General features: G+C 37.6%; 2 protein-coding genes across 5 annotated transcripts in view; one reads left to right on the forward strand and one right to left on the reverse strand.

Moving 5' to 3' along the window:
- Parp14 (poly(ADP-ribose) polymerase family member 14) overlaps nt 1–15,032 on the forward strand; it is a 49,882-nt gene extending 34,850 nt beyond the window's left edge. The window contains exons 13-17 of the mRNA XM_046457924.2: nt 2,564–2,770; nt 2,853–3,452; nt 5,305–5,438; nt 12,137–12,311; nt 12,876–15,032. Coding sequence (XP_046313880.1) covers nt 2,564–2,770; nt 2,853–3,452; nt 5,305–5,438; nt 12,137–12,311; nt 12,876–13,162 — 1,403 coding nt within the window. The 3' untranslated portion in view covers nt 13,163–15,032. The remainder of the gene's footprint in view (nt 1–2,563; nt 2,771–2,852; nt 3,453–5,304; nt 5,439–12,136; nt 12,312–12,875) is intronic.
- A 2,512-nt stretch (nt 15,033–17,544) lies between these two features.
- Hspbap1 (HSPB1 associated protein 1) overlaps nt 17,545–27,079 on the reverse strand; it is a 63,300-nt gene continuing 53,765 nt past the window's right edge. For 2 of the 4 annotated variants that reach the window (XM_058583495.1, XM_046457925.2), the window contains 3 exons: nt 26,859–26,942; nt 18,356–18,466; nt 17,545–18,232 (listed from right to left, as the gene is read on the reverse strand). In XM_058583495.1, coding sequence (XP_058439478.1) covers nt 17,699–18,232; nt 18,356–18,466; nt 26,859–26,942 — 729 coding nt within the window. In that variant the 3' untranslated portion in view covers nt 17,545–17,698. The remainder of the gene's footprint in view (nt 18,233–18,355; nt 18,467–26,858; nt 26,943–27,079) is intronic. The other 2 variants (XM_058583496.1, XM_058583497.1) reach the window with 1 other exon arrangement.

The raw sequence follows: 27,079 nt of genomic DNA on the forward strand, positions 1-27,079 counted from the left end.
ATATTCGAAAGTGTAATGATTAGATTATTAGAGTTATAATCTCATTGCTGCGTTAATCCACAAGATGGATTAATAATTTGAGTGAACTACTGGGTGCCAACTATAGGGAGGTTGAGGGTGGTGGAGCAAGTTGGTCACTGGGTGTATGCCCCTGGACAACAGCTTGTCCCTGGCTCCTCTCTTTTCTCTCTCTGCTTCTTGCCAACCGTGAACTGAGCACTTTCCTCCACCACACCTTTCTCCCATAATGTTCTGCCTTATCTTGGTCCCAGAGCAGTGGAGTCAGCCAACTATGAACTGAACCTGTGAAACTGTAAGCCCCAAATAAACTTTTCCTCTGCTAAGTTTTTCTGATCAGGCCTTTTGACCACAGTGACTGGGAGCGTCCACCTTAGTGATGTTTATGAGTTGCCCTGTGACTGTGATCAAGACAGCTTCCTGCATAAGGGGAGGGAATGGCTGATCAAAAACACCTGAGAGTCAGTGCAAACTCCAAATTCCCATTCATTGTCTTCCCCCTCAATCCTGCCTTCCCCCTTAAATCCCCAGGTGTGTGAAAGCTTTACTTTCCATCTGGAATCCTTGTCACTCTTATGCTCATTAGATTGCTAATTAGTTTAAATATATATATGTGCCAGACACAGTCGATAGAAAGATGACCAAGAGTCCAGTCCACAGGAGCACCTAGCCTGGTGGTAAATGAGTTAGGTAAATGAACACCTGCAGTACAACGTGACCCATGATATGGTGAAGATATGTGGGGGAAAAAGAGAGGAAGGGAACGGCCAAGGACAAACTCTGCTGGTCATAGTCCTCCTGACTTGGCTTCCTACATATCTCCTCGTTCCTATACCCTACCCTTCATTATGTCTTACTTAGTTCAGCACTTGTGTTTTGCCTAAACTCTTATATTAGTTTCCTACCTAGAGCTGGATTCCCCACTCCAGTGCCTCCTCTATGCCCTCCAGATTTATCTTTCTCAAAAATTGGTGTGCTTTCCTGTCCAGGCCAGGCTGAACATACCATTCCCCTGTGACATAGTTCTATCTGGCATAAGTTTTCCTTCAGTTTTCCAAACTTCCCCCATTGTTTATTCCACATATCACACACATTCTCTGTGTCCTAATAAGTGGCTAGCTGAATATCTATCCTGTTATGGGACATGGTAGATGTTTATTGAGAGTGAATGAATGAATCTAAATTCTTCCAAGTACCACGTGAAAACCACAGCCTTTTATGGAGTTTCCTTCTGTCCCTGATCATTAGGGATAATCCAAATCGGCTCCTTGATCAGTCATACCAGGTTGGTGACATTTTTACATTGCCTAATATGTGACCTGGCCAGCTGACATTCACATGGACCACTTCCGTAAGCTGAAAGGGACTTTTCATGATCTTACCTAGGCAGTGGCTTTCATGACTTGAGAAAAACAATCGGGAGCATGCTGAAAGCAGGAATGGATCTGATTACTGGGCTACCTTGAACTCTGGTGGTTCAAGGAGGAAAAAACACTTCTGTGTGTGGGAGAAAAGACTTCCTGGAGGCTTAGGACAACTTGTGTGCAAAGAATTATAGATTATGACTATTAGCTGACAGTTCTGGGTGTCATACAAAATTATCTTAGTTGAAATTGACTCCCCCAAAGAAAAAGAAAGGTGGGGACAGATCTTATGGAAATCAAAGGGAGATCAGTAGAGGAAAGCAACCAAGGAGTGGGGGAGGAGAGTGCTGGGGAATGATATTGGCCAAATTATATTGTTATATTGTGTGCATGTACAAATATATGACAACAAATGCCAGAATTATGTACAACTATAATGTACCAATAAGGCAACGTGGAAAAAAATTACACATTAAAAAATAAAATAAAATCAGGTCCCCCAAAATATCTGTGAAAATATGGACACATGCACAAAATCAAGTGATGACTGAGTAAAAAAGAACATTTTTCTCTCTAAAGAGCATGTTGTTTCAACATATATTAGCATCTTCTGCTTTTTGTGGATCCTTTGAATCCACTAGTGAACCAAAAAGAAAAGTTCTCAGGGTCAGAACTTTGTACTCTGTAACAGGACACAGTGATCTGGGATCAGCAGAACAAGTCAGATAGAAATGTCAGAAACCAGAAGTTAGGTTTCAGGATCCCTGTTCCTTACTCGGTTGTTGGCTTCCTTGACATCCTGGGAGGAAAAACTCCCTATTGCATCCAGGATTTCAAAAGTGTTTGCAGATGTATTGTTAGAACAGTTCAACGTCGTGACCCATGATATGGTGAAGGTATGTGGGTGGCAAAAATTGGATCAACAGTTGGGGAGTGGGCATTTATTCTGTGAGATTTGTAATGCCTAATTTATTCCTGAGCTTTTTTTTTTTTAATATTTATTTTTTAGATTTCGGCAGACACAACATCTTTGTTTGTATGTGGTGCTGAGGATCGAACCCGGGCTGCTCGCATGCCAGGCGAGCGCGCTACCGCTTGAGCCACATCCCCAGACCCTGAGCTTTTTTTTTTTTTTGGATTTTTTTTCCCTGCTAGTCATTTTTTGTTATTTGCTTTTCCAGGACAAGCCCAACAAAACCCAGATACGGTTGCTGAAGGCACAATGGATGCCATTGAAGACTTTGTCCAGAAAGGATCCGTCCAGTCTGTGAAAAAAGTGAAAGTTGTTATCCTTCTGCCCCAGATCCTGGATGTGTTTTATGCCACCATGAAAAAAAGAGAAGGATCTCAGGCTGCCCCTCAGCAGTCTATGATGTCTAAATTTGCCTGTGAGTTGTTCATTTCTACTTCATATGTAATTCCTAATATTGCCATCACATGAGAAATAGCTAATCTTCCTTTTCTCTTTAGCATTTTTGGGCTTTTCAAAGCAATCTCCCAAAAAACGGAATCCCTTGGTTTTGGAAAAGAAAACAGAATTGGTAGTTTTCCAGGTGTGTGGTGAAAATATAAACAATGTGGACAAAACTATCTCCTGGCTACAAGAACTGATTAAAAAGGAGCAGTGTTCTTACACTAGTGAAGATGAGTGTATCAAAAACTTTGATGAAAAGGAGTACCAGAAACTGAATGAGCTACAGAAGACTTTAAATATTACCATTTCCCTGAACCAGAAGAGACCTTTAATTGAGGTTTTGGGAATTAGCAGAGATGTGCTACAGGCTCGAAATGAAATTGAGGAAATGATCAAGAGCATTCGATTGGCCAAAGAAAAGGAAACCCGGGCGGATTGCATCAGTGACTTTATAGAATGGCAATATGATGACAATAACGTTTTTGTTCCTTTTGACAAAATGACCAGTCTGAAATTGGAGGATGCAAGGAGAGCAAAGAATAAGAACGTTGTTGTCAAAATTAATAATCAGAACTATACAGTGAATCTGAACACATACATTGCCACAGATCCACATGGACACAGTGTAACTATTCAGCGCCTCACAAAATCTGAAGGTGAGTTAGATTTTCATGCTTGTCATCTGTCATTTTAAACCTACTTTGGGCTTAACACTATTTGGATATGTATAAAATTTTCAAGTAGATAAAACTCCAGTAACCCTAATGGAATAAACTAAAAGACTTGGTCTCTGAGCTTAAAGAGTTTACTCTTTGGCCAGGGACACACAGCATGGACATGACCCCACAGTCTGAGAATGCCCATCTTAATGATACCAATAGCCAAACCTTGCATTTGTTCCTGTCTCTAATTTATGAGCTTCCCCAGAGCCAGCTCTGCTGGGGAGGTAATGGCTGCATCAGCCACGGAAGGGAAGAAAATAGGCCCAAAGAGAAAGTGGCTCAAGATTTTCTAGAGGGGGAAAAAACAGGACAGAATGGTCAGAGGGGGCCTCTCTGTGTCCCTGGTGACCCTGGGAGCATCCTAATTCTATTCCCAGAAGTCATCTCTGTCCTGAGCAGCAGTTTCCTTGACACACATCAGGAAGCCACCCACGGATCCTGAGCCATCCCCAAGAAGGGAATGCCTGTCCCATGTAAACCCCATCCCTGCCCTCGACACTTAAGTCGCCCAGTGGAAAGCAGTAACTTGGCTTCCCATACACTATGTTCATCTCTTGTGAGATGAGTATGAATGAATTCCAGAGATCCTGAGCCCGCTGGGGAAATGACGTGACCAATCGTGTGTAGTAGTCAGGATAGGAGGGAGGTCTGCCACCACAACCTGCCAAATGGCAAAATGTACCCCACACTGACCTCTTAAGGACATGGTGAAAAACAATGAGAAAATAGATGTGGAGTACACTGTGATGATGGCAAGGAAGGGTTCTGGCAAATTCTATGCATAAGCAAAAGAATAGTAACGATTTCAGACAGGTAGGAAAATAATGTGTTGTTTAATTGTGCCAGAGTAGAGGCTGAATAGAAACTAAAGATGAGGTATAGTGCACCAGTGGTTCTCCCATCTTAGCATGATCAGAACTTAAGATGAAGAGTCGCGGGCTTCACCCCTGGAGACCTTATTCAACAGGTGTGAGGTTTCTGTTTTGTTTGGTGTCAAGGATCAAACTCATTATGCAGGCTCAGCAATGTTCTATTGCTGAGCTAAATCCTAGCCTCTTTGGTTTGTTTGTTTGTTATTTTTTGTATGTACTTAGGTACTAGGAATTGAACCCAGGGGTGCTACCACTGAGCTACATCTCGAGGCCTTTTTAATTTTTTTTTTTTTAATTTGAAATAGTTTCTCTCTAATTGCCTGGGCTGGCCTGAACCTGGGATCCTGTTGTCTTCAGCCTCCTGAGTTGCTGGGATTATAGGTGCGCCACTGTGACTGGCCCCTTTCTTTTCTTTCCTTTTTGTTTTTTAAACCTTTATTGTATTTATTTATTTTTATGTGGTGCTGAGGATAGAACCCAGTGTCTCACACATGCCAGGCAGGCACTTTACCACTGAGCCACAACTACAGCCCTTTTCTTTTTCTTTCTTTTTTTTAAAATATATTTTTTAGTTGTAGTTGGACATGTGTCTGTGAAAATATGGAGACATGCACAAATTCATTTTTTTTTTAATGTGGTGCTGAGGATTGAACCCAGCACCTTGCATGTGCTAGGCGAGCACTCTACCGCTAAGCCCCAGCCCCAGCCCCTCTTCTGTTCTTTTTAATAACAAGAATTCAGTTGGTTCTGATATTGATGGTCTATGATCCACACTTGAAAAAAAAATATCCTAGGAAGATAAGGAAATGGAATCATGGAATTAGGAGTTTGTAACACAAGAGCACAGATGATACTCAGTTAATTCAAAGCATACCAGGCATGTGCAGCAGAACCCTCAAATGTCTGCTTTGCAGTTGAAATCCCTGAGTACTGGAGTGACATGAAGCAGCAGAATTGGTGTGCGGTGGCGCTGCAGCCTAGTGATCCAGAATACACCACTGTGGCAAGCAAGTTTAACCAGACCTGCTCACAGTTTGTCATAGAGAAGGTAAGTCAACTGCTGACATCATGTCTCTTGATGGCAGAGATAACTGATATCATGGCCCTGTCTAAACGCATTTTTATTCATTTTCTATTTCATTTTTTAACCAGACTTAGAATATTTATGGTAATTAGATTCTAGATTCTATTTATGGCACCACAATTACTAAAATTTAAAGTCTCGTGTCAGTTGTTACAACACAATCTTAGACGACAATCCCATGTTAGAATATTAAAGATACATCATATTTACTTTGTGAAGCTAGCTAATAAAATTTAATGATATGGCTTCAAAGTTGGATTTGATAACTAGCAAACATGAGATAGTGATGCATGGAGGGTCCTCACTCAGGATTCTGCTCTTTTGCTCCTGTGTTCACAGGTCAGAGGGTGCTAACTGCCTTGATAAACTCTGTAGCCTTTTCCCTATTCTTCTCAATTATTTTGGCATCTTTTATGCTAAAACATTATTAATACTGTCCTTTGAAATGATGTTCCTATCTGACTTATGTGAAAAGATATTTGACTTTTTTCTCCCTCTTTAACTAATTTCCCTCTCATTATCATTGTAATCTGTTTTTCCTTCATAGGACTCACAGTTTGGTCTTCTGTCTCTGTATCTTGCCGGGAAATTTTTACCCCTCTTGCGTTCAGCCATTCTTTCAATCTTGATAATTCCTAAATCAACACCACCAAACTGTATCTTTTACTCAAGTTTCTAGAACTTACTCAAGTGGCCTAAAACCTCTCCTCTTGAATGTGTAACTGCTAAATCAACTTTTCTAAATCTAACTCATCATCTATTACTTCTGTGTTCTCTTCCTTCCCCATTTTTGTCCTTGATTCCACCATTTGCTGGGAAAATCAGAGATCTTTGATTTCCTTCCATTCATCTGTGATAATGAGTCTTCCAATAAGACTTTCATTTTTTTTTCTTTGCAAATTTTCTTTACTGCCTGCCATCACTCTGTTTATTCATGTAGTTAAAACAAATGATGATTCAAAAAGATCTCCAGTGTCCTACAAAGATATATACTATACCTTTAGATAAAATAAATAGATGAAGAAAAAATGGATAAAGAGAGAAGGAAGGTAGAGAAAATAAGATAATACCTAAATATTGCCAGGTCACAATATAACACAAGGTCTTGGACAGTTGTACATTTGTCCCTGAGTTTCCTAGTTTCCTAGTGGACAAAGTCAAGAAGTAAATACCGAGTAGTTACAAGACTCATAACATCCACAATAAAAGAATAAACCTTCTGATGACGAGACTCATGGCTCTTCACAATTCTGAGACTGACTCCTGAGAGATTTCTTTGGTGGCTCAAGTATTGGAGAATATCCTTAACATCATCTTCATGATAAATTCAATATCAAATTTATATCACCTTTTCTTAAACCTCCTTTAATGTAAACAGGTTGAACAAAACTAATGCCTGATTGAATGAAAACAATTCTATGAGGAACCAAGACAATGGGATTCAAGTGTGTAGCTATTTGATGGTCTAGTTCTGAGATAACAAAATGTCATTCCAAATGCCAATTACAGAAAACTGGTAGTGGCTGACTGGCCCATTTAACGAGATGCCAAATTCAGATGAGCTGGGAATGTGCTAACTGATGAGCAACATCTGTAGTAGGCCCTGGGAGGCCTGCCATGGATGGACAGACCTCATCAGAGAAATGAATCCAATAATGTTTAAATAAAATCTTATGTGAAATCCCATTGTAGGAACCAGGAAATCCTAGTGTATGAACCCAATAAAAGCTGAAGTAGGTAGTACGTACTCTGTAACATACACCTCTGTGTTGTTCCTGGTAGTATGAAAACACCAACATAAAAAATTGCTGCTCTGTCATCTTGCATTATTGTTATGTCTTATGATTAAGACTTTTTAATGTCCACAAACCTTGTACTTAGATTCAACCATTTTACACATTTGCATTTGAAAGTTAAGTTATGGACATCATGACACTCTAAATAATTTAGTACATATTTTTTAAGAACAAAGACATTCTCTAAATTACAAAATACCATTATACTATGTAAGAAAATTACCATTAATGCACTAATATCCAGTATAGACACCATATTCGAAATTCTCCAATTGCTTAACAAATCTTTTTTATTCCTATTTCCCTGCTATACCAACTTTGGTTATACACTATATTTGGTCATTATATCTTCCTCATATTTTCTAATATAGAATCGTACTCCTGCATTTTTTAAAATAATTTTTTCATGACATCAAATTTTTGAAGAGTTTAAGCCAATTGTGTTGTAGAGTGTCTCACATTCTGGACTTAATACCTTGGTATTTTGGAAAAAATTCCAATCAGTTTTCTTATAGATTCTAGGTTTGTCTGATTCATCATAGTCATTTAATTTATTTCTGTATACTCTTTATTTCTGGTAAACTGAGAATTAGATTTAAAGGTTAAGGTAAATTCAGATCAACATTTTTATAATACTTCATAGATGATATTTCACATCAGGAGTTTCATATGGTAAGTTTGTCCCACTGTTAATGATGCTAATATTAATGATGATGTTGTCCCCAACCATCTCTTATCCATTGATTTTAACACCCACTGATCATTCTTGCCTGAATCCGTTGTATCTACAAGATGATGTTCTAATGCTGGCATTCCTTTTGTATTTCTTATCTGGCTGTTTTTAAAAGAATAAGTTTTCTTCCCTCATGCTTTTAAAAAAGGTTTATTACATTGTATTTAATTAGAGTGATTATTCCTTTAGATGTAAAAATCATCCTATGTTCGGCTGGTAGGAAATTGGCTTCCATGTCTTTTCCCCTTACACTTGGAACATTTCTTCACTTCCTGGCATAAGGTCACTCATGCCTACTTTGTGCTTTCTCTGTCTCAGGCTTGGAACCAGTTGTTTCCCTAAAAGTCCTGATTGCATGTAGTGGGGAACGGCAGTAAGAAAGCAGAGTTGTGTGCTGAGTGAATTCACTGCTACTGAGGTGTTGTGATTCCAGGCCCTTATGTTTCTAAAGCTAAGAAAATCATGAGCTCAGATTTATGTTTTCTGTTAAAATTTAATATTATAGACTTTTTCTTAAAATAGTTTCATTTGTTTTAATTGGTTATACATGACAGTAGAATGCATTTATGCATTTTGATATATCATACATAGATGGGATATAATTTCTCATTTTTATGAGTGTACATGTTGCAGAATCATATTGGTCATGTTGTCACATATATACATACAGTAATAATGTCTGTCTTATTCTACTATCTTTCCTATCCCCACATTCTCTCCCTCCCCTCACATAACTTCCCTCTATCTAATCTAAGGTAATGCTGTTCTTTCCTAGTGCCCCCCTGTAAATTAGCATCTGCATATTAGAGAAAGCATTCAGCCTTTGGTTTTGTGGGATTGGCTTATTTTGCTTAGCATGATATTCTCCAGCTCTAACCAGTTATACCACACCTTGAAATTTATCCACTGGCAAATGCCATAATTTCATAATTTCCATTGAGTATATATACCACATTTTCTTTATCCATTCATCTATTGAAGAACACCTAGCTTGGTTCCACAGTTTAGCTATTGTGAATTGAGCTGCTACAAACATTGATGTGGCTGTGTCACTATAGTATGCTGATTTTAAGTCCTTTGGGTATAAACCAAGGAGTGGGATAGCTGGTCAAATGGTGGTTCCATTCCCAATTTTCTGAGGAATCTCCGTATGCTTTCCATAGTGGTTGCACCAATTTGCAGTTCCACCAGCCATGTATGAGAGTACCTTTTTCAACATATCCTTGCCAAAATTTATTGTTGCCTGTATTCTTGATGATTGCCATTCTGACAGGAGTGAGTTGAAATTTTAGAGTAGTTCTGATTTGCATTTCTCTAATTGATTGAGATGTTGAACACTTTTTCATATATTTGTTGATCAATTGTATTTCCTCTTCTGTGAAGTGTCTGTTCAGTTCCTCAGCCCATTTGTTGGTTGGATTATATGCTCATATATGAACATATGACCAGTGTAACTCCACATCATGTTCAACCATAAGAATGGGATCAAAATTGTAATGGATTACACACCATGTATGTATGTCAAAACGCTCTCTACTGTCATGTACATCTAAAAGCAACAAATAAAAATAATCTAATATGCTGCTTTAATATATTAAAAATAATAGATGAAATGTCACTAGATTCAAAATGTATATTTTTCTAGAAAGAAGGCAATTACTGTCATAAAAATATAGTGTTAGAAAAATTATTATAGCTGTAAAGTATGTGACATGCCTATCTGTGACACAGTTAATTTTAAAAGTATCACCAAGCATACAAATCATAAGAATAAAATGCCGAACAATTAAAAAAAAAAAAAACTACACTCAGATTCCATGTAACTTCAGTTAGATTGGCAATCATCAAGAATAAAAGTAACAACAAATGCCTGTGAGGATACAGGGGAAAAGGAACTCTTGTACACTATTGGTGGGAATGTAACCGTATGGCCACTATGGAAATCACTATGGAGGTTCCTCAAAAGACTAGGAATAGAACCACCATATAATCCAGTTATAGCCCACCTTGATATTTATCCAGAAGAATTAAAGTCAGTATACTCTAGAGATACATTCATTACTATTTTATAGCAGCACAATTCACAACAGCGAAATTATGGAATCAGTTTAGGTGTTTGTCAACACCTATTTATGAATGAATAAAGAAAACATGTCTTATATACACGATGAAGTCTTCTTCCACCATAAAAAATGAAATTGTATCCTTTACAAGAAAATGGAACAGGAGAGTATCATGTTTAGCAAAATATGCCAGATTCAGAAAGTCAAGCATTGTGTTTCCTTTCAAAGCTACAGGAAACATATCCTTGCCAAAATTTATTGTTGCCTGTGTTCTTGGAAAATGAGAAAATATGTTGGTCAATGTTAGGAGCAGCAAAAAAGTCAGACAGGGGTAAATAGGGTTTAAAAAGTGGCTGCATTGTCTAAAAAAATGATAGGTAGAGAAGTGGCATTAGGGAGAGGGAAGAAGGGGAAAGGAAGGTACTGGGGAAAGAAATTGCAAATTATGTTATATGTTTGCACTAATATGCCACAGTGAACCCACTACTCTGTACAATTATTATGTATGAATAAAACATTTAAAAAAAGAAAATTTGATTTATAATAACATTAATTTTGTTTTATATTATATATATGATACCAAAATGATTAGCAAAATTAAAATAGCAAGACCAACTTTCTTTGGTTAGTTTTAGAATGTTTCATCTTTTTCTAGTCTTTGTCTTTTTTTTTTTCTTTGTATTTTTTTAGTTGTAGTTGGACACAATACCTTTATTTATTTATTTTTATGTGGTGCTGAGGATCGAACCCAGGGCCTCGCACGTGCTAGGCGAGTGCTCTATTGCTGAGCCCCAGCCCCAGCCCCATCCAGTCTTTGTCTTTTAACCATTTTATAGCTATATATTAGCTCATATATTTAAAATGTGTCTCTTAGTAGCAGCATATGAGTTTTGTCTTTATCTTTTAAGTAGAGTACTTAATCTGTTTATTGCATTTAATGTGTTTACTGATGTTTGGGTTTAAATATTTCACTTTAATATTTTTAAAATCATTTTTATAACTTTATTTTATTTCTTTATTTTTTATGTGGTGCTGAGGACCAAATCCAGTGCCTCACACATGCTGGGAAGGTCTCTACCACTGAGCCACAACCCAGCCCTTAAATATTTTTATCAAATCTGTACCTTGCTCTTTTTGTCCCTTTCTGACTTCTTTTCGGTTAATCGTTGTTGTTATTCTATTTTCTCCCCCTATTAGATTGTTGGTTGTGTGTCCTATTATAATTCTTTTCTTAATTACTCTGGAAATTACAAAGTATATCCTTGGTTTATGAAACTTTAATGTAGTGTATTTATTATCATTTTTTTAGACAATGCAGCCACTTTTTAAACCCTATTTACCCCTGTCTGACTTTTTTGCTGCTCCTAACATTGACCAACATATTTGCCCTTTCCTCCTAGTGCTCTTCAATACTTCCTTCATTTCTGTGCTTCCGACTGGGATCATTTTCTGTACTTTCTCTAATATTGATCTAGTCATGGTGGATTATCTCCAGTTTTGGTCTGCAATGATTTTATTTTGCCTTCCGTCTTTGAAGGATAGTTTTTGCTGGGTATGGAATTCTGAATTGGCAATCATGTGTTTCAGGCACTTTGAAAAAGTTATTCCACCATGTTCTTGACTTTATTGCTTCACTCTGTACTAGATACTCTACTGTTCTTCCCACAGTTACAACATGGCTAGGTCAGTCAGTATCCCAGGAGGGCTGGGGCATCAAGAGAGGCAAAGGGACAGAGCAAGGTTATTGGACAGGGCAATAGAAGCGATTATTGGATGCACATAAATAGCAGTTACTGGACAGACTGGATCATCAGATTTCTATCATGAGTACTTAAGATCCTAAATAGTTTGCTTTTATGTGTCTGTAGCAGATGTTAAAAAACAAACCAACATTCATCCCAATTTCTGTTTTTATGAAACACTGGATCTGAAAAGATTTCCAGGCAGAAAGTTGTCATTTTCTGTTGAGTGTAATTTTTATTTATGAAAAATAGTGATCATGTTTCATTGGCTGTATACTTAGCAAGTGCCCCTGGCACTGGCAGAATAATTTTTTTCATTAATTTGTAGATTGAAAGGATCCAGAATCCAGATCTCTGGAATAGCTACCAGGCAAAGAAAAAAACCATGGATGCCAAGAATGGCCAGGTACAAAATGAGAGGCTACTCTTCCACGGAACAGATGGTGGCTCTGTGCTATATGTCAATGGAAATGGCTTCAACCGCAGTTATGCTGGAAAGAATGGTAAGAAGTGAGGGATCTGCCTGCTCCAGAGGAGGTGTCAGCCCTGAGAACCCAAGCTGACTAGGGACAATGTGGATTTACTTATTTTCCCCATGGTTGGTGACCAGGTTGCAGACAAAGTTTCAGGGTAGGACTCACTGTATTCCATCCTAAAGGGACTCACTGGCCCTACGAGGTGGACAATTTGATTTTTAAAAATGAAACACACATGGATCCAGGCGCCATGGTACACGCCTGTAATCCTAGTGGCTTGGTAGGCTGAGGCAGGAGGATTGTGAGTTCAAAGCCAGCCTCAGCAATTTAGCGAGGCCCTAAGTAACTCAGTGAGACCCTGTCTCTAAATAAAATACAAAAAGGGCTGGGGATGTGGCTCAGTGATTAAGAGACCCTGGGTTCAATCTCTGGTACCAAAAAAGAAAAAAAAAAACACAAAATATTTAAACTGAACATTGTTTTTTTTTGTTTTTTGTTTTTTTTTTTTACATTATTTGACATAGTGGACCAACATGTCAAATTCTACACTAAATTGAAATTCTTAAACGTGTTTTGTTTTTCTCTTCACAGCTGTAGCATATGGAAAGGGAACCTATTTTGCTGTTCATGCCAGTTATTCTGCCAATAGCACTTACTCCAGACCAGATGTAAATGGGAAAAAGCATATGTATTATGTGCGAGTACTTACTGGAATCTACACCCGTGGACACAGTTCATTAATTGTGCCTCCTTCAAAGAATACGCAAAATCCGACGGACCTGTATGACTCTGTCACGGATAATGAACAAAGTCCAAGTATATTTGTAGTATTTTATGACTATCAGGCATACCCAGAGTACCTCATTACTTTTAGATAACATTTTGGGTTCTTTCTCAAAAGCCATTGTTCATTTATACCTATCTAGTTGTAAAAACAAGTATATGATTTTTGAAAACCTCTTAATAGCTTTTTCCAAGATCAAAATATCCTTCTGTGGCACTGAAAACTTCTCAGCTTCTCTTTCATGATGCAGATGAATTATGTTGAGAGCAAATAAATTTGAGAATTTGGGTGGACAACTGTGTGTCCACAGGTATGGACATCAAATCCATGGGAAAGGAACAGGTTTATATATTCAAGAAGGAGAGACTTATAGTCTCACAGACAGTAGACACAACCATACAATTCCAGCTGCCACTAGCAGGAGGACACAGCTGGAATCATGTCAGGATGCTACAGTGCACTAGGAAGTATGGTGTGACTAAGTGCTGGGGCTGCCATCTTCCTTGGGGGCCAGCATGATGTCTTATTCATGTTTTTGTCCTTGGAGTGTGGTCTATATCTGAGATGTAATGGATGTTCCATAAGTGTTTGATAAACCAATCTGGAATGAAAAAGCCTTCTTAGTCAGATTCCTACCCAAAGTAGGAGCCATCTCATCAGTATCCTTGACCTATATTGCCTTTTCATCAAATTGAACAGATTCCACTGCAGGGAACTTCTTCCTTCACAAACCAGCCCATGCCATGTGGGAGCTTGAGCTAGGGCTCTGACTACAGTGTGTTTGCACTCTGCACAAATGGGCACAGGTGGATTACATCTCATGGAGTTGTGCAGACAAGAAGCCACTCTACCTGCCAAACACTGAACCTAAGTTTGCCTTCTTACCATATCTACTCCCTGGTATTGACACTGTTCCATGAAAACAATGGGACAGTCTTCAGTGGATGCCCTCCTATGCAGCTAAGATGGATGGACTCTCAGGTTACTACACAGTGTATTTCCCTTGGCAGCCTCGCTTTTGACAGTTTTAAAGCCATGTGTATAAATAAGCCAAAGGAATTAAGCAGTCATTTTGCTAATTTGATAACTCAGTATCTATTGGATGGTCGAGTTGGTTTTTATTTAACTTACTCAGATAAATTTCATATTCAAACACCATTTGTTGAGAACGTAGGTCAAATTAGATAGTATATTAGGTGCTTTCACATACATTATTTTATTCCTACAAACAATCATGTGAGTTAAGAATTATATTTTAAGGCTGAGGAAACATGTTCAGATTGCAAGAAGCCTCCTTGCCTGAGGTCACCTAGGCAGGAACCTCGAGAGCCAGCCACTGAGTCTGGGTGCCTCAGCACCCTTTGCTCTTCTTCCCACCACAGAACATGGTCTCTAAATTAATGCCATCGATTTGGGAATATCCCACATAATCTTTGAAATACTCCCATAATTCCTTAGCTTTTTCCCTTCTGGCTTTGGTTTCCATTACGTCTCCTCATCCAAAGTTCTGTAGGCCAAGAAGCCAGAGCCAACGCTGATGGGAAGCCATTGCAGATGGCACACCTGGATGCTGGGATGGCGGGAGGATAGAGTCGCTCTTCCGAGGCTACAGGGAGCAACACCAGACTTTCCTTCCAGTGGAGGAGGGTGAGGAGGCCACAGGTGCTGCTCCATTGACAGAGGTCTTCCAACTTCGGCTGCTGCCGCCATTTGTCTATATTTGGATGGCAAAGACTCTGTATGTCTTGGGGGGGGGGGTGGCTTTCTAGCCAATGGCATCTGAACCCAGCACCAACAACTTGGAATAAAAAAGCACAGACCTACTCTCATTTGCTTTTGTTCTCCAGTGGTTTGGTTGACTCGGGGCAAGGCTGAAAAGCAGAGTGTGGTGCACTTAGGATTAATGATCTAGTCAGTAAATGTTATAGTTATCATCAATCTAAATAAAGATGTCATTTTCCTCCTTTTTGGGTAAAATTACTTGGAAAATTGTCACTTGGTAGAAAGCACTTTTCTCCCAAAGGGCAAATGTGGGGGATATAATGCTAAACAGTGGCCACTGCTGATAAAAAGCCACAACTAAACGTGACAGCATCGTGGAATGCTCAGACTACTAATATCCAGATGGAAAGTACAGGAAGGGAGGGGCACAAGACAGGAATAGTTCAGTAAATCTGATAGGTCCTGGTGGGTCAGCATAAGGTCAGAGACATTTTTGTGGATTTCTGAAAGTATCACGGGCCCTTGCATTGTGCCTACTGAACCAAATAGATATATCAACTCTGCTGACTCACACCTTGGTGTTGTGACATTAGTATAAGTCTGAGCTTGTGTTCTTGAGCTCCTTTGGCCTGTGGTGAGTCAAAGTATTCACTGACTAATTGGTTTCACTCCCCCAGGTGTGCTTATCCACGAGACGCAGCATGAAGTGGGCACCAGCTCCTTGGTGGGTGACAGTTCCCCCTTTCCGCTGTTCTCTCTTACAATGTCCCTTTGCCGATGGACCAGGATTTCTTGCTGCCTCATAATCTCGATCCCTATAAAACCAGGAAATTAACTCCCATTTACACTTAGAAATCCAATTATACCAATGTCTTATCTTCTTCCCAGGCCTCTGCATGTCAAGGACTAGTTCTTACAACTGAATGAAAGGCTTTCTCTCAGGAGACCTTTCAAACCTTTCTGACCCCAACTTAACTAAGTACATACATCTAGCCCAGTACTTGTACAGAATAAATAAAAAGTTTTATGATAACTATACTTCACCTCAAAATAAGATTTTCCTGAAGTTTCACACAATAATGCTTACACTTACTACTGCAAGTCACTGAAATTATCTATAATTTCGAATATTTGCATGATTTTGAGTTGTATTGAATCCTAACACATTCTATTTCATATTGATCTCACTCTGTAAATCAATATTTTGACTTATTAATGGGTCACAACATAGTAAACATAAAAATTACCTGAAGAAAAAGATAAACCTTATATTTGGCCACAATATCCTCTGCCCCAAAGTATGGAGTATTGCAAACAAGCCCTTTAATCTGCTTAGTCAAATATTTAATGAGCACCTATTATGTGCTGGGAACGGATCAAAGTTCTTAGGAATAACTGTAGAATGTGCAGGGCATGCAAAGTCCTGAGATGGGGAGAGACTGACTAGAATGGCCTATGCTCTGTTCTAATTCTCTTTACAAACATCGTGCCCTTCAGTGCTTTAGCCCAGCAAACCAAGTGGCCCCCAAGGCACATATCTCAGGGAAGGCTGCTTTCCAGGGTCTCAAGTGGGGTAGATGCCAGATGAGACTCCATTTGCCCAGCATAGTTTTCTTGGCCTTGAGAGACTGATGCACAATGAATCCTAGGCTTCTATTGTCCTTTGCTGCATATCAGTAAGTAATAATTCCACTTTATATAACTTGTGTATGTGGGTGTTCTCTCTCACCAGAGTCAAGACAAGTTGGTAATCAAGACACTGTGAACTTGCTTCACAGATGGTGACAAGTGTCACAGAAGGGCCCCTTTCAGACCCTTCTTTCCTTCGGTGTGCTCACATAACAATAGCCTCCCTTTCTCTCTCCCAGAAGCACCTACTTTCTTTGGATTTATTGATACCTTCAGTGTGAGGAAAGATAGATGAGGCCAGTAGTCAGTTGGTTCTAATAGGTGACTTCCTGTATCCTTTCTATTGAGCATTTGTTTTATGCATGGTTACTCAGAGATCAACATGCTTTCTAATTTCTAAATTGTTAATTATCTCCAGGTCTTCTTACAAATATGAGGGTAGGGTCCATCTCACTAAACTATGCTTTCGGTCACTATTTCAGCAGTTGGTAGCACCCAGTACCATCTAATTCCAGGATTGGTATGCCTGCACAGGGAGAACTCATCTTAGACTCCCACCTGCTTTCGTCTTAAGGCTTGTATTTATATTTCCTCCTTGGGGCTTATATTTAAAATAGGATGGGATGGAGGAGGAAAAACAAAGTTAACTGAGGAAAGACTTACAATAAAAGGAGTCACTTTGGCCACAAAGAGCAATGTGTTTCCTCCTCAGACAGGGGTCACCAGTGAGAATTCTGCAGGTGTCAGAAGTGAGATCACCTCAGATCCAGGCTAGAATCCATCTAATGAATTCATCCAACCAGGAGCTGGCAAACCTTTTCGGTAAAGGACATATAGTAAATATTTTTGGCTTTCTGGGCCATATAGTCTCTGTACTGAACTCTGCCACTGTCATGGTAAAGCTGCCATAGATAATATGCAATAAATGACAAAGGTGTGTTCCAGTAAAGCCTTATTTACAAAAAGCAGCAGCATGTTGGTGCCTGGTTGAAGTGGATGGAGAGACTGCTTACGGCTGGAAACACCTGAGGCTTATGTGTAAAACAGGCTGAAAGGAGGAGGAATGGCAAAGGGACTAAGGAAAGGCTTACAAATAAAAGGAACCAGTCTGGCCAGACAGCAATGTGCAGAGCAAACCAACTGATTTTTAATTAGGTAAGAATAAGTTCATTTACAAACATGTGCAAATTGACCTTTTGCTGTGCATTTTTAAATTGTAAAGTAGTCATATTATTTAGAAATATCCTTAAAATGTTATTTAAAAAGTCATCGATTGGAATCACAAGCTTTTCCCTTGTAACAAAAGTTGTGCCACCATTCTGGTCACTTGTGGATTCACCAAGCAGTCCAACAAGTCATCTGTGGAAACGAATGTTTGAGAAGGGGCTGGAGCACTGTTTGAAGCCATTTGATCCACCCCAGCATTGTCACTTGTACTCATTGTCTGCTGCCTGTCAGCACAAAGCAGTTTTGCAAAGTGTTTTCCATCTTTGTCAACAAAGTCTTTACCATCATTTTCAAATATGCCTCCTCCTTCTGAAGGTGTTTCTTTGGATCTCAGTGTTACAGGGACCAGATCAGGGCCAAAGAGACTTGCTGCCTCCTGTTTTATGGCTGCCTTGGTTCCGTTCTGGCCATGAGTTCCTTCCATCTCCATGTGATTGCACGTGTTTAAATCTTCCTTTTGCAGGTTCTCCTTACTTGTTCTTAGTGCTTGAATTTCTACTCCCTTGGATGTTTTGTAATGATCAAGAAAGGCAGCTACAGCTCCATTTAAGTAGTGGCAATTGACTTCATGGGATGTTTCCTCAACCTAAGGAAAACAAATACCCTTTAGAGACATTTAGATAAATGGAATAAATGGAAATCAAGTGCCCTAGTCATGGTTGATTTACCACAGAAAGCAACAACCACATGAGAACAAGAGGTAGCCTACCTCTGTGGGGTTTAACCATGCTCTGGTATTGTGTGGGTCCTCTGCAGTTTTCAGTGCACACACAAGCATGCGGGTGATGGCCTCCTCCACCCGGGCTAGGTGGTCCTCTTCCTAAAGTGAGATAAAAAACTTCATTTTTAGCATTTGTCTTTGTGTCTCATGACTTAAAATAGAGAACAGGATCCCTTTTAACTTTGTGCTCCATTCTCTCATCAATATAAGTATTGTTAGAGAAGGAACAAATATACAGACAGAACTGTAATTTTTATGTATTCACTATTATCTGCCACCTAGAAGAGGTACAGAATATTTCACCACATTTAAGTGTTCGTGTTGTGTATGAGACACAGGTCTTAAGTATGAATCATCTTAAAATGTTTTTTCCGTATTTTGACATGTTTAAAAATCTTAAGAAAAGTACCAAATATCAAAGAATGATCCCTAGAGTTTGAAAAGCAACTTATTTGAGAGATGAGAAAAAAAATAATATTAATGCCTGGCTATAAGAATGAGATAACTAGGGGCTGGGGCTGAGGCTCAGTGGTAGAGGCCCTGGGTTCAATCCTCAGCACCACATAAAATAAACAAACAAAATAAAGGTTAAAAAAAAAAGAATGAAATAACTATCTATCTAAAAAACTTTTCTAAGATATGACAAATATAAACTGTAGCATTAATGATAAATGACACCCAAATCAGCAACTTCTACTCATTAAAAACACCATAAGGAAAAAACCACTACATGTCTGTAATATACACGCATAATATACATGTATAATATATACAATATAATTGATGAAAGATTAATATCTAGGAGAGAGATCCTGCACATATAAGACAAATGACATAATTTTTTCAAATGGGCAAAAGTCAAAAAAGAGCATTTATATGGCTAAGAAGTATATGAAAATATGCTTAATCTTCAAAGAAATACAAATCTAGAAGCCCATGAAACTGACAAAGGAGGGTCTCATAATTCTAAGTGTGGGGAAATGCAGGATCCTAGACAGGAGGCTTACTAATGGTGGGAGCTCTAACTGATAGACAGAAAATCTTGCAAATGTGTTTTAAGAGACATGTACAAGAACATTCTGTTCATAAAAACAAAAACTTGGAAATAATTCAATTATCCATCAACAGAACAATGAATACATGGTGGAACCTAAACACAAAACAATATTGTAGGGAATGAGTGAAAAGCTACATGTGACAACACAAATGAACCTCAAAAACAGTACTGAATTTCAAAGAGCAAATCCCCATGATAAGACACCACTTCACACGAGGATGGCTAATCTTCATAAATTGCTGGGAAAAACATATAATGGGGCAGTTACTTTGGAAATAGTCTGGGAATTCAGTAGGCTAAACACAGAACATAGATGATAATTAACCTTGACTCAAGTTGGCTAGGCTATAATACCCAGTTGTTTGCCCAAATGCTAGTCCAGATGTTGTTGTGAAGATATTTTCAAGATGCTATTAGCATTGACCATCAGTTGACTTTAAGTAATAAAGATCACCCTCAATAATATGAATGATCCTCATCCAATCAGTTGAAGGCTTTAAGAGTAAAAAACAGGTTTCTCAGAGAAGAAATCCTGCCTCAAGAATGGAACAGAAATCTTGTGTGAGTCTCTTCTACATCAGTTAGCCCTACAGATTTCAGATTCTTGACTGCAGCTCCAACTCTTGTCTGAGTTCCCTGTCTGCCCTGCAAATTATAGACTTGCCAGCTCCTATAAATCAAGTAAGCCAGTTCCTTAAAGGGAATCTCAATCTTTCTCTCTTTCCCCATTCTATAGACAGATAACAATATATGTCTATGTGTAGACAGAAAGCACATAGATATCTATATATACTTACATGTGGATACCATAAGTATATATGTCTATATATACATAGGAATATAACTGCTGGGTCAAATAACTTTGGGGAACCCAGGGTTCCCCAAAGAAATAGAAACAATGGAATATATATATATATATATATATATATATATATACACACACACATATATATATATATATATATATATATATATATATAGAGAGAGAGAGAGAGAGAGAGAGAGAGAGAGAGATAACCGTTAACAGATAACTGTTAACTAGATTCACCATGTACACCATATACCATAAGATCCATGTTGTATCATGTACCAGTACTTTTTCTTTATTTCTTCTGAAGGCTGAAAAATATTCCATTTTATGCATACACCACACTTTTATCAATTAATGGGTGGTGTTCACTTTTGGCTACTGTGAACATGTGTGGATACATATTTCATTTCTCTTGAGTATACACCTAGGAATGGCATTGCTGGGTCATATTGTCTGTCAGGGTTCTCCAGGGAAAGAGAAACAACAGAATACATGAATGGATATATATATATATATATATGTGTGTGTGTGTGTGTGTGTGTGTGTGTGTGTGTGTGTCATAAGACACTTTTTGAGAAAGAGAATGAAATTGGTTAAAATTATGCATATATGAGTATGCCACATTAAAACCCACTGTTGTGGGCGGGGTTGTGGCTCAGTGGTAGAGTGCTTGCCTAGCATTTGTGAGGTATTGGGTTTGATTCTCAACACCATGTATACATAAATAAAATAAAGGTCCACTGACAACTAAAAATATTTTAAAGATATTTTTTAAATAAAAATATTTAAAAATATTTTTAAGACTGTATAATTACTATGCACCAATAAGAATTTTTTTTTTTTAAAAAAAAGAAAGAATGAAGACAGTGAAAAAATGGAGGGAGGGGCTTGGAAAGAGCACAACACAAAAGCAAGTCTTTGATGATATTCCTAGTTTGGGGATTAGGAGATGGATTCACTAATATTCATTATATTATCCTTTATATATTACAAATGTATTACATATATACTCTTTTACATGTAGAAATATTATAAAAGATATACTAAATAAAGATTATGAAAATAAGAGGAAAGCCTTTAAAATTAATGAAAAAATTTTCTAACAAAGTTTTGAAAAAATAGTGTTAAATACATTTCAATACCCCCAAAAATAAGGAGATGAAAAGGCACCAATGAGAATATACTTTACTCCCAGAGAATATAAAAAAAAAAAAAAAAAGAAACTGCATTTCTTTAACAGAGGAATTCAGAGGAGATAAATATTATATAACCTGCACAGAAGTAGAATCTCTACTATTTTCTGGATCTTTGAACATCAGAAACTGGGGTTAACTTAAAGTTCTGCGAGTATGGTAGGTTTTTTTAAAGAGCTTTTTGGAGCTAAATTTGGCAACAAGAACAAACACTCTAATAATTGACAATACAATAGTAACAGCAACACATAGCAGAGGAAAATGTAAATAGTCAATTACTGTTTTGCATTCTAGTTTTTTAAAAAGGAACAAATGGTCTTTAAATTGTGAATTATACAGAAGGAAGATAAATAAGGAGCTGGAGTCCTAGTTTGGTGAAGGACAAAAATCATCCACTTCAACTCAGTATCGAGTCCTCAGTATCGTTTACCTAACTTGTAAGTACCCACTGGAGATCTGTTTATACTCAATGATACCAACCCTCTGGGGAACTAGAAGAAACCCTCTAGAAGAACTATACAGTGTATAATAAGGTTTTAAAAAGACCATGGTGAAATCTTTCAGATTATTGAGACCATGCAATTCAAATTTAAATAAAATATGAACAATCAGTATCTTATAGTACATTAAGACCAAATTGAAAAAAAATGATGTAAACTGGATTTGTTCTAGAAATTAAGGGTGAATTAATATCAAAAAATCAAATGATATAGTTTACTACAATACCAGATTTTTACCAAAGAGGAATATCATATGATCATCTCCACTGACGCTTAAAATCCATTCAACAAAATAACACCTTTTCCTGATTCTTTTTTCCCCTGTGGTGCTGGGAATTGAACCAGGGCCTTGCTCATTCTAGGCAAGCATGATACCATTGAGCTACATCCCCAGTCTCCCTTTCCTGATTTTGATAAAAAAAAATTATATATATATATATTAATGAAATAGCATTTGATGGATACTTAATTTGATTATATATATATATATACACTCAATTCTAAAGCTGCATTTTACTTAAAGAGAAATCACTAGAATTCTCTTTAAAGTGAGGAATAAAAACATCTCTAGCAATTAGAGAAATATAAATTAAAACTACACTGTGATTTTATCTCATTCCAGTCCAAATAGCAAATATCAAGAATACAAGTAAAATAAATGCTAATTAGGATGTGGGGAAAAGGATACCCTTATACATTGCTGGTGGGACAGCAAATTGTTACAACCATTCTAGAAAGCTATGAGAGTCCTCAGAAAACCAGGAATGGAACCACTGTTTGACCCGTTTATCCCACTCCTTGGTATACTAAAGTGACATGGCCACATCGATGTTTCTAGCAGCTCAATTCACAATAGCTAAGCTATGGAACCAACATTGAATGGATAAAGAAAATGTGTTTTTTATACACAATGGAATATTACTCAGCCATAAAAAGAATGACTTTATGACACTGACCAGCAAATGGATGGAACTAGAGATCATCATGCTAAATGAAATAGGCCAATCCCCAAACCAAAGGTTGAATGTTCTCTCTGATATGTGGATACTAACACAAGGCGGAAGGAGAAAAGAATAGAAGTTCAGTGGATTAGACAAGGAGAAGAATAAAGGGAAGAGAGGGGGGAACAGAAATAAGAAAGACAGTGGAGTGGAATGAATCTGACATAACTTTCCTACATACATATATGAATACACCCCATGAATCTCAATATCATGTACACATACAAGACTGAGATCCTAATTAGAATAAGTTATACTCCATGTTTGTACAAATATGCCAAAATAGACTCTACTGTCTATTAAAAAGAACAAATAAAAATTAAAAAATAAAGTGAGGAATAAAACAAGTATACCTGTTATCTTCATTATTTACTATTGAATTAGATGTACTAGCCAATATTATCAGAAAAAGGAAAATAACTATAAGCAAACAAACTAAAATGGAAGAAGTAACTATCTTCATTTTTGGTAACCTGAGAGACATCTGAAAAATCCAAGAAAGTCAATAACAAATTATAACAAAATAAAATACTTCAAATTAATACCAAAATCAATAACCATCACATATACTGACAATACCCAGTAATAAGATATAAGGGAAAAGCAGAACCTTCTTGCCAATTGCAAAAAAACATGAAATACTCAGGAATAAACTTCAAAAAGAAATGTACAATGCCTAAGTGAGGAAAGGTTTAAAATATTCCTTTAATAAAGAAAACTGGACTTGGACAAGAGGAAAGGCATCTTATTCTTGGACAGGACAATTCAATATCATAAAGTTGATAGGAAATTTAATATGGATTAAATCAAAATATCAGTAGGTTTTTTTTCCCCTGAAGATAGACAAGTTGACTTTAAAAAGTATATGAAAAGTAATGAAAAGGCAGCGGAGCACAACAGACACTAGTATGGCAATATGTAAATCAATGGATGTGTAACTGAAGTGATTCTGCAATCTGTGTATGGGGTGAAGGTGGGAGTTCATAACCCACTTGAATCAAAGTGTGGAATATGATATGTCAAGAAATTTGTAATGTTTTGAACAACCCACAATAAAAAATTAAAAAAAAAAAAAAAAGAAAAGTAATGAGAGAAGTCAGTCTTTCAGATATTAAAGACAAACTGTAAGTCCTCTCTAAATAAAGCAGGGTAGAAGTGATGAAAAACAGGTTGAAAGCCCAGTGGAAGGAATGGACCTATGATATATAGATATTTAGTATATGATTAAGATGACATTTAAACCTATGACATCTGTGATATCACCATTTGGAAAAAGATAAAATTAGATCTCGGTTTTACACCATATAGTGAAAACCCACAAAAGAATAAGAGATCTAAATGCAAACGAATATGAAGTGATCCAGCTTCTAAAAGAAAACATCGGCAAATTCCTTTAGGACCCAGAAAAGGAAAAAGTCTTTCTCACTGTAACCCCAAAACTAAAACCAATAAAATCTGACAACACATTCTGTTTATAAGGCTCTGGAAGAAACAGGCACTCTCCTACACCCCTGATAGGAATGCAAAATGGCACAGTCACATTGGAGTGGGAGTTGGTAAAACCTAGTAAAATTAAAGATATATTTATCCTACGACTTGGTAAACCCACTTTTAATCTTCCCCAGGGATGTACTTCAACAAACAAAAAATGCACAAGGTTATTCACTGGCATTATTTGTAATTACACAAGATTGGAAGGAATGCAAATGTCCATCCACAGGGGGTCTACTGAATAACAGTGGAGTGTTCTCACGATTGGGTAGTATATAGCTGTTTAGAAACAAATGATGATTTCTCTGTACTATTATGTAGGCAAATTGAGGATATCATTTTTAAATTAAAAAATAAGGCACAGAACACTATAGTTTATTACTTTCTGTGTAAGAAAGAGAGGAAGTAACTATATATGCACAAAAGTAAATTGTATATACTTATTCGCACAGATAAATATACTCATCAGTTTTACACATACACAATACACACACACACACATTTGCAGAAAAAAGACACACTTGAATGATGAACTAGAAATGAATAAAAATGGATCCTTACAGAGGCTGGGAGGAATAGGGTGGAGGAAATAGGGATGAAATGGGGATGTCTGTGAGCATACCTTTTAATACAGTTTGACAAATCAAATGATTTACATGTTGATTATTAAATTAGACCAAAAAATGAGGAAAAACTCCTAAAATTTTAAACAAACTGCAACAAATGAACCTAATGGAATATCATCAACACAGCTACAAATGAAAAGAATTCCTTTATAATAAAACTTTTTTTTTGGGTGGGGACAGTTCCAGGGATTGAACTCAGGGGCATTCAACCCTTTATTTAGAGGCAGGGTCTCACTGAGTTGCTTAGCACTGTGCTTTTGCTGAGGCTGGTTTTGAACTTGCGATGTTCCTCCCTCCCGAGTCACTGGGATTACAGGCATGTGCCACTGCGCCTGGCTACAATGAAACTTTTGAACAAAACCCTTTGTACTCTCCTTCCTTTCATGGGCTATAGTCTAATGAAGAAAAGAATTGCAATGAAATTTCCAATTCTACTTACAAGTTTTATGCTTAATAGTAATATCAGTATTGGGATTTTAATGTAAATGGAACATCTTAAAAATATATTATTTGGGGCTGGGGTTGTGGCTCAGTGGTAGAGCACTTGCCTGGCATGTGTGAGGCTCTGGGTTCGATCCTCCGCACCGCATATAAATAAATAAATAAATATCCAGAACAACTAATAAAATATTATTTGTATATATATGTATACACACACATACACACACACACACATATATGACTATACGCATGCAGACGACAGTTCCACTGCTGAACAACAGAGGAGCTTGCTTTAGGGCTACTGGAGATGTGACGTTGGCACTGGCAACAGAGGTGGGCTCTAAGGACGGCACTGCAAATCTACTCCAACTCCAGTTCAGCAAGCTTCAAGCAGATTCCTGTGTCTACTTACCTCCTGCCACACTTTTCACCTGCACTCCAAAGTTTATACCACTCCCCCCACCTTTGTCTATATGGAACAGCTTCCTGTGCAGTACTCCTTACTGCATATAGTCCTATCCATTGTTGCTGAAACAGTACATTTTGTTTTTCAAGTATTTGAAGATACCTGCTACATGTCCCCTGAATCTATTCTTCTTGCAAGCCCCAAACCTCTAGTTTTTTTTACTGATATGTTTTTATGTTCCAAAGTCCTTCCTGTTACCAAGGGAGAGTGAACACTGACTGTGGGGGAGGAGGAAGCTACAAAGAGAGTAGAGAGATGCAATCAAGGATTTGGGTTAAGGAGATCAGAGATGCAATGAGGCCCTGGGATTAAAGAGGGCACAGATGCAATTAAGGCCTCGAGTTAAGGGGACAGACATGAGCATAACAGGCAGCTATTGTAGTTGTCAAACAGAGCAGGCAACCAGGATTCAGGATACCATATTGGTGAGAAAAGGTTTCTGGCAGAAATCAATGATAAAAACAGAGTACTGAAAGACTCTGTTTTGAAAAAATATATAAGTTGAGACTAAGAATTCTATAACTAGTAATGAGGGCCCTGAATCCAGAAGCAGATACTTCCAGAACAAGACGGTGTGGGATGGGACTGCCTCCATTGAGCACATACAGCAGATCTCTCCAGTTCCAACACAATCCTAACAACTCTGGTGACAGCAGAGGGCTCTGCATGTCAACAACAGTGCCCATCATGTGGGTCCTTTGAAAAAGGAGAGGAGTGCCTCTAAGAATTCTATTTTCAATGTAAATTTCCATCAACAGAAGACAGAATCATATCACATCAAATCAAATCAATCAGAGTGTCAGTTAAATAAATTAATCGCCAAATTTTATAGACAGGCTTTATATATCAAAAGCAGGGACTTTGTGCATTTTTATAAGGACGAAAACAACAACAAAAGAAAGTACCAATTCAATCCATGAGTTTATACTGACAGTGACAGGATCAATGGACTCGACGTAATGCCACCAGTGTCTGGGGACAAACAGAACCTGAAAACCAAACAAAAAACAGTTAGCACAATAACAGGACATTTCATTATTATGTTAGAATCAGACCCTGATTGAGGCTGCTAGAGGGGGGGAAAGCCAAATGAATTCATAAAGAAAAGGGAAAGAAGAAAAAAAAT

This window comes from Marmota monax, unplaced genomic scaffold, assembly GCF_021218885.2.
Source record: "Marmota monax isolate L192 unplaced genomic scaffold, Marmota_monax_Labrador192_F-V1.1 WCK01_AAM20220418_F8-fsc00052, whole genome shotgun sequence".
Classification (NCBI taxonomy): Eukaryota; Metazoa; Chordata; class Mammalia; order Rodentia; family Sciuridae; genus Marmota; species Marmota monax.